Source organism: Balearica regulorum, chromosome 16 (assembly GCF_011004875.1).
Source record: "Balearica regulorum gibbericeps isolate bBalReg1 chromosome 16, bBalReg1.pri, whole genome shotgun sequence".
Taxonomy (NCBI): domain Eukaryota; kingdom Metazoa; phylum Chordata; class Aves; order Gruiformes; family Gruidae; genus Balearica; species Balearica regulorum.
Genome location: NC_046199.1, coordinates 3,208,987 through 3,216,556, shown reverse-complemented (window position 1 = coordinate 3,216,556; position 7,570 = coordinate 3,208,987). Strand labels below are relative to the sequence as shown.

Below are 7,570 nucleotides of genomic sequence, written 5' to 3'. Positions count from 1 at the left end.
TGTGACAGGGAGAGCGATGAAGCCCTTTCCCAGCAGTGGGGTGACCCATGGGCATGTAAAGGGGGCAGAAGGTTTGTTAGCGAGCTGCTAAGCCCTGCTGGTAAATGCAAAATCCTCAAGATGGAGGCTGCTAAAACTAAGGGTTGGCAACTTGTAATAGAAAATTTTCAGTGTGGGGTGGCCTCTGAAGGACTTCAGAAGTGTTGGGTTTGTCCCCCTTCACAGGAGGGGATCAGTGTGCTTTCCAGCTGGGGTTGTTAAATGATGTTCCACATGTACCCCAAAACTCTTGGGGCTGTGCCTGGACCATGACTCCAAGGGGAGTGCTGGAGGAGTGCAACTCCTGTAGCTCCTGGGGACCTCTGGAAATATCCATGCCGGAGCACCCAGGCTGCATGGCCAGATTGACTTTTTCTTCAAAAACCCCTTTTTGTAATAGGGAATTTGGAGGTAGCGATAGTGCTGGCTGGGAAACACCTTGCAGGGTTTGGCTGTATTTGTACTAGGTCTGCCCACGGAGCAAGCCTGAGCTCAGAGACTGCTGGTCCCAGGCTGAAGCTCCAACAGGGAATATGCTAAAATTGGGCATCTGGATGGATGTGGACTTGTGCTGGAGACTTTGCCTACATCCGTGTGCTTTACTAGTAGAGAGTGAGTCCCTGCACCCTAAGATCTAACTATTCCTTCCTATGATTTTTTGGTTAATAACAATGAAATGAATAATATGAGGCCATGCTGTAGCTTTCCAGGACAGTGATTTTGTACCATATGGCTAAGGAAGCTTTGTTACGTGTGCTACAGTGTGGTGTGAGGGCGGCTGACCAATTTGGGGTGTAAAGCCTGCTGAGGTCATGTTGGAGAGCTGTAGAGAGTGTCTCTGGAGTGATGCTGCCCGCAGGATACAGCCCATGGAGGGAGGTATCATCTGAACCACTCCTGGATTTCATCTTGGAGGAAACCAGCTATGTCCTCCCAAATGGAGTCACAGAAGAAACTTTGCCCTGGGCAGCCAGCAGACTAACACCAGAGCAGGGAGCTGTAGCATAGATGTGCCCTTCAAAACTGGGAACCATCCTTAATAGAAAATACATACCAGCACTAGCCACTTCTGTCTGTAGAAGAACTGTTTCTGGCCTCTTTGCTGATGAGAACATTGCATGGAGTGGCCAATGATGCTCACCAGTCCACAAGTTTGCATCTCCTGCAGCGTACAGCAAGGCAATGCTCCCAGGGAGTGCATTAAACCATGGAAAACACCGAGGATCCCGGAATAGGCTGTACCTGCTCACTGACACCAGGACATTGCTCTCCAGCCTGTGGAATATTGTGCCAAGTTCAAGGTTACGGACTTTCATCTTTTGAGTACCCCTTGGCCCCACTCCAAACCACCACAAAAAATTGCCTATGGCTCTGGAGTGAGTGGCTCCCTGGGCACGGCAGAGCTTCGCTCAAAGGGCTGGTATTCCCAGTGCAGAACAGACGTTCGAGGTTTAGCAGGCTGCCTAGGCAATGCCATGGGGGGCAGCCCGGCTCAGTGCAGGCTACGTTAAGAACTGAGCTGAGAAGGGGTCTGCTGTGGGAGGTACCGCCGTAGGCAGCTCCTGCCTCTAAGACCAGTGACTCCCAGAATCACGTTGGTTCCTCAGGAGTGCCCAGGTCCAACCTCCTGCTCCCACAGGGCCAGTTGCTTGGCGGCTTGTCCGGCTGAGTCTTGACTGTCTCCAAGGGCAGAGACCCCGCCTGCTACCCTGAGCCCTGTTTCCAGCATTTGACTGCCCTCTTGGTGAAGAAAATTGTTTAATTTCTCGCTAACTACACAAGATCTGTAACATTTTTTGGGGAGGGAAAGGTGCTCGGTGAACTGACGTGGCTCACTGTACGTACTCACACAGCCAGTCAGTGGCAGGGAAGTGGAGTGTCTCAAATCAAAATGAAGGTTGTTTTCTGCAGGGGGGGGGGCAGGCACTGAGTGTGGCCGTGGCCTCTGGGCCTGTCTTGGGGCTGGGGAAGGAGGATCTTGTTGACGGTGCCCTGGGCTGCTCCCCTGGGCTTGGTGAGGCGGTGGGGACATGGCTCATGGGGGACACTGCTGATGGGGCAGCACTGCTAATGGGAGGACACTGCTGGTGTGGGGAGACGTGGCTGGTGGGGGGACATGGGCTGTCACGGGGAGACAGGCCTAAGGGGGCCAAGTGTGGCTGAAGGGGGGACATGGCTGACAGGGGGACATGACATGAGACACCACTAATAGGGACAGCATGGCTGAAAGGGGGAGGACACGGCTGGCAGGAAGAGACGCCAGTGACAGAGGGGACAGGGCTGACAGGGAGGTCATGGCTGGCAGGGTGACATGGCTGACAAGACCACACCGCTGACAGGGACACACCACCGGCCGCCCCGCAACCGCGTGCTGGCGAGCCCGGGCCTGCTCCGGCCCCGGGGCTTCCTGCCGGGCTCCGCGGGCCCCGCCGCGGCGGGCGGGCCGGCTCTGGCTCTCCGGGGCGGTGCTCACCCCCCTCCGCCGTGAGGGCGGGTCGCCGCCTCCGCCGTCCCCGCCCCCGGCTCCGCGCCGCTTTGAAGCGGGCTCAGCGGCCGCCCACCCGTCCAGAGCCGCCGGCGCCCCGCCATGGTGCTGCCCGAGGAGCAGGCCCGGCTGTACCAGCCGCGGCCCGAGCTGCTGCCGGCGGCCCACGTCCCCTCGCTGTCCCACTACGAGCGGCTCTACCAGCGCTCCGTGGAGGAGCCGCACGGTGAGCGCCGCTGGCGGGAGCCCCCTCCCTGCCCGTTGGCCCTCGAGGGAGGGCCGGGGCGGGAGGGGCCGGCGGGGAAGCGGTTCCCGCAAGGCGCCGCCGGTTCCTCGGCGGTGGAAGGGGAGTGGGGCTGGGGGTGTCGGGCGGGCAGGAGGGGCGCCGGGCTGCGGCGGCCTTGGGGCCGCTGTGCCGTGGCGAGTCCCCCACGCGTGGGGTGCCGGAGCGTGGGGGCTGCCCCTCGTCTTCCTTGGAGTGTTGTCTGCTTTCCCTGTGCCCGTTTCTGGGTTATGAGCTCTGGCTGTTGTCTTTGCAGAATTTTGGGGTGACGTTGCTAAAGAGTTTTACTGGAAGAGTCACCATACGGGACCCTTTCTGAATTACAACTTCGATGTGACAAAGGGGAGGATCTTCATTGAGTGGATGAAAGGGGCGACCACCAACATCTGCTACAACCTCCTGGACAGAAATGTCAATGAGAAGAAACTTGGGGACAAAATTGCTTTTTACTGGTAAATTTCTGTTTTTATTATGATATAGAACATGTAAATATCATGCCAAAATGTACAAATGGTGTTGATGTCTGCTGAGGTGAATTAAAGCATGGTAAAACCTGTGAGGCTTTAATCCTTACATAGGTATTGCAGGTATTTGCTTTCAGCATGTTTGAGAAGAGCTGTGCCATGGAGCTTCTCTGCCCATCCTGGGATGCTCTGGAATGGCCCAGCGTAGCAGCGTGAGCTCCTGACTTCCAGCTCCGCCTTAGCGGTTGTACCTGCTACGAGCAGTCAGACTGTATTTAGGCAGGTGCCACAACTCCCTAGTGAAGGAGGTAGATGTGGGTAGAGACATGGGATGAGGAACAGCTAACATACAACAGCAAAAAGCTAATAAACCCCAGACCTCATCTTTATGTTTTGTGGCTCTGGCAAGCTTCCACTCCTGTAGTAGAAAGGCTCTCCTAAAACCTGAGCTTTTATATTGATTCCTTACACTTGAACTTGTATAGCACTGTGATGCTTTCAGAAGGCTGGCTTCTCTATGTTACCTTTGGGAAGAAGAGTTAACTTCCTGCCCCATCTGAGGTATGTTTGTTGTTGTTTATTTTTTTAACAGAGTAGTTATTAGTGTTAAAAGTCATGTGAAACTTGAAATTTTTCATATTGATGCAAAATAGGTTTCACTGATGATGTCTGAGAAACAGGACTAGTGCTCACCTGCTGAACTAGCTCAGGTGATGCCACAGCTGTGTCCCCAAACAGAACAGCGCCTTGCCCACCCATGCATTCTGCTGTTTCCCTTGAACCAGCATGCATTTATGTTGCATCGGTATGACTGTATGCAGCAGTACAGAAGCACAAATAAACGTACCCCTTGTTAGAGATGCAGTAACTTGTTGGGTTATGATGAGTCCCTTCAGCAGAGCAGCTGCAGTCTTATTGCAATAAAAACACCGGATGCTCTGATGATGAACTGGGCTGCTCTAAGGGATTTTGTGCAGCTGGAGGGTCCCCCCCAGTCTCCTGGTGTAAAGGTGACTAGGGGCTACCCCGCTGCAGAAAGGAACGTGTTTATACCAGTGTAGTTCTGGCTGTGACTGTAAAATTGGGTTCATATTAGAGTTTCTATCCGTAGAGCTACTGCTTCAGTAAAAGAATTACACATACCACCTAGCAAATAATCGTATTGATAAGACACAGATGAAAGGGTGGGAAGTATTTACTTCCCTGCTAGTTAAATACATTCTCTAACTCACTCAGATGTAAAATGACTGCAGCTTGTGAATGAAGACTCCTTGGTAAACTTGTTCAGGTAAAGGTGTGCCAATAAACAAAACCATTTGGCAGGCCAGGGCTGGCAGCTGAGCTGGGGTTGGAGGGAGTGGGTGCATCGTTCTTTTTGTCCATAAATCTTTGGGTGACAGCTAAGCAGCAGCCTACAGCTTTAATTTGGTCTTGGTGAAGATTTTTCTTGATAATTCTGGCAGCCTTTGTGGGGGTATTTGTGATGCTGAGCAAAACTTGGAGTGGATATTAAAATTGTGGGTGTCTGTCAGTTGTGGTGTTCACAGCGCTGCAAAATAAGGTGTCTCTTCCTCCTTAGGAGACAGTTTTCCCTGACTATTTTGGGATAAACTCTCCTAGTGTGGTTCTGTCACACTGGGGTGGCCTGGAGCTGTCAGCTGGGAATGCCAGTGGGAGGGATGGAAGAGGGACGCTGAACATGATGTGTGTGGTACTGACCTCCGAACTGGTGGCACTGAGGTCTTGAGGAAGCAGGGCTAAGGGTGGTGACCCAAATAATTACTCTTCTAGGAGCGTGTGTGTGCCTCTCGGGACACATGCTTTTCTTCAATAACAAAATGTAATTGCTGTCATCTTGTCCTTTCACATTTTGCATTTAACGCTATTGAACAAGCCTGCTTTCATAAAACACTTGAGACTTGTCACACTGTATGAAAGGTCAAAAAAATAAGAGCCTCTAAAAGCAAAAGAGAATTCCTGGGAAAAACTTGGATCTCTTTAAAATACTTTGGCTACTTGCTTCTTTCTAAGAAAGTCTGTAGCCTGCTAGATGGGAAGAGGTGCTGAGCTTATCCCAAGGTATTGGTGACTGCCCAGCTCTGAGTGAAAAGATACAAGACCATGGTCTTTGCTTTCAAAGAGGAGAAATGGGGGGGGGGAAGTCAATAAAGTTTCAAGGCATTGCTGAGTGTCTCTGAGAAGAGATGTGTCCTGACAAAACTTGGAGCTGCCGTGAGCTGCTGATTGTGGCTGTCCCAAGTTTTGCATGGACTGGAAGAAGCAAGCAGTTCAGAGCAGCTTGGCTGTAACAGATCCGCATGAAGGTTCCTGCACCAGTAGCAGTCTAGGGCTGCCCAAATTGGCCCCACTCAGAGGGTCTAATCCCAAGCCATGTGGAGCTGCTTTTTCAGCACAAAGGGCAGTACATGGGGTTGCTTCACGCTCCAGAACTTGTACATAGGTGATGTTTATTGTCGTGGTATCGTCCTCTTGGTGCTGTTAGGACTATGTAGTTCAAAATGAACATTCTGAGTCAGTAGCAAACACTTGCATTTTCCCTGTTGCCTGTTTCACTATGATATCTCTTGCTGCTTGTGAACGTTACAAGTATTTCTGTCCCTGCTGCTTTTGATTCCTCTTTCTCTGGTATTGCTGATGTGGCCTGAAAAGGAACAAAAGCTCCAGGAAACGTTTCTGATAAAGTGCTGCTCTCACAAGTGAAATCTCTTTCATAATTCTGTGGAAAGGCTGAAGTCAATAACACTGTGGTTACTGTGCAGGTAGATCCCTACAGTGCCTTTCACAGGCTTTGCAGGCGAAATGCACTGGACAAACTAGCCAGGATGCCGAGGGGACTTGAAGCAGTACTGAGGACTTTGTGGTGGGTAGCATTAACTAGAGTGGGATTACAGTGTGCCTTCACTGTGCTGTAGGCATGCCTCTGTTGCACATAGTTCTGTGCTGAAGTGTCTGTTAATGATCTCATATAAACATCAGCCTGGGCAGCTTATGGAGGTAAAAATATAACCAGGTGGGAATTCAAAAAGAACATCACCTCTTACAAAACTCTCTCTTAATTAGACCCTGGGGTGTGAAGGTGCCTGGATGAAGCCCATTCTCTACATAACCTGTGCATAGCTGAAGCACTAAGTTCTTGCCTTTGTTTCTCCATCTAGCCACCCCAGCTGCGGTACTGCAGGTGTCTGGTGGGACCAGTGGCAGGAGGTAGAGCTTTGCACACTATTTCTAGCCTCCCTGTAGCCCAGGGTGCCACTGGCTTCTGCCATCTTTGGGAGAGTGTATCAACTTTCTGCTTTCTTATGTTTGCATATGAAATAACACATCTAAAAAGGAGAAACAAAGATAGTAAAGGCTGCCAGAGCTTACTGGCGATTTGTTTAAACAAAAGAATAACTGCCTGTGGTTCCCATTCTGGGCCTAGAACAAACATGGTATGCAAAGATAAAATGGAGAAGGTGTTGGTTTTTTTTAAAAAAAATAAATGTAAGAAAGGATTTAGGGCTTGTAGCTGTGAGACTTCTTCCAATACATCTTTTTATAAGGCAAAAACTACAGAAAATGTTTAAAAACCCCCCAACAAAACAACCCACCCCCAAAACAAAAAAAGTTCCAGAGCACTTTTGGAGGTTTTTATTAGGAAACTGGAAATATTTTTTGGACAGCAGTCTTCCAGAGAGGATACAGATTGTCAAACACTGGTTTGGTCTAAATGTGCTGCTGGGGCCAAATGGAATAAGACCACCCCTGCTGGTTCCTGGGGCTGGTGGGCTGCACCCCGGTCTGGTGGCTGTTCCTTGACATGGGGTGTTTCATTCTGGGATGTGCCATCCCACGGTCAAAAATGAAGCCAGATGAAGCTGTGTTTCAGTTGCGTTTCTGCTGTAAATGTCTGGACCTCTTCTGGTTGCAGAAATAACCTTGCCCAAAACTGCTGAGAACAAAGTGCTTGGTCTCCCTAATCCAGATCAGCACTGTGTTTTGTTTTTCTCTAGATACCTTTGCAGGTATCAGTCTTCCATTACTGTCATAAGCACAGATGCTGTGACTGAGAATGCTGGCTGTTAACATTGAGACTGTCAGAAGCGCTTAATTGTAGCCAGCTTCTACACGATGCACTCTGCTCTGCTCCTCCCACTGGCTCCAGGACTTTGGAGTGTCCCGTGCCAAAGTGACTCTTCATTTCTTTGGTAATTTCCTGGATGTCCTGTCATACTTCTAGTGATGCAGCCTCTTTCAACACTGCTCTGGTAGTGAAAGCACATCCCTAAATCACACTGT

At 50.5% G+C, this 7,570-nt stretch overlaps 1 protein-coding gene across 3 annotated transcripts in view; it reads left to right on the top strand.

Annotated features, from left to right (window-relative positions):
- Window positions 1-2,451: 2,451 nt before the first annotated feature.
- The window catches only part of ACSS2 (acyl-CoA synthetase short chain family member 2), a 33,405-nt gene continuing 28,286 nt past the window's right edge, over window positions 2,452-7,570 (top strand). Inside the window, exons 1-2 of one of the 3 annotated variants that reach the window (XM_075768355.1) lie at window positions 2,452-2,750; window positions 3,064-3,259. In XM_075768355.1, the coding sequence (XP_075624470.1) occupies window positions 2,627-2,750; window positions 3,064-3,259 (320 nt within the window). In that variant the 5' untranslated portion in view covers window positions 2,452-2,626. The remainder of the gene's footprint in view (window positions 2,751-3,063; window positions 3,260-7,570) is intronic. The other 2 variants (XM_075768356.1, XM_075768354.1) reach the window with 2 other exon arrangements.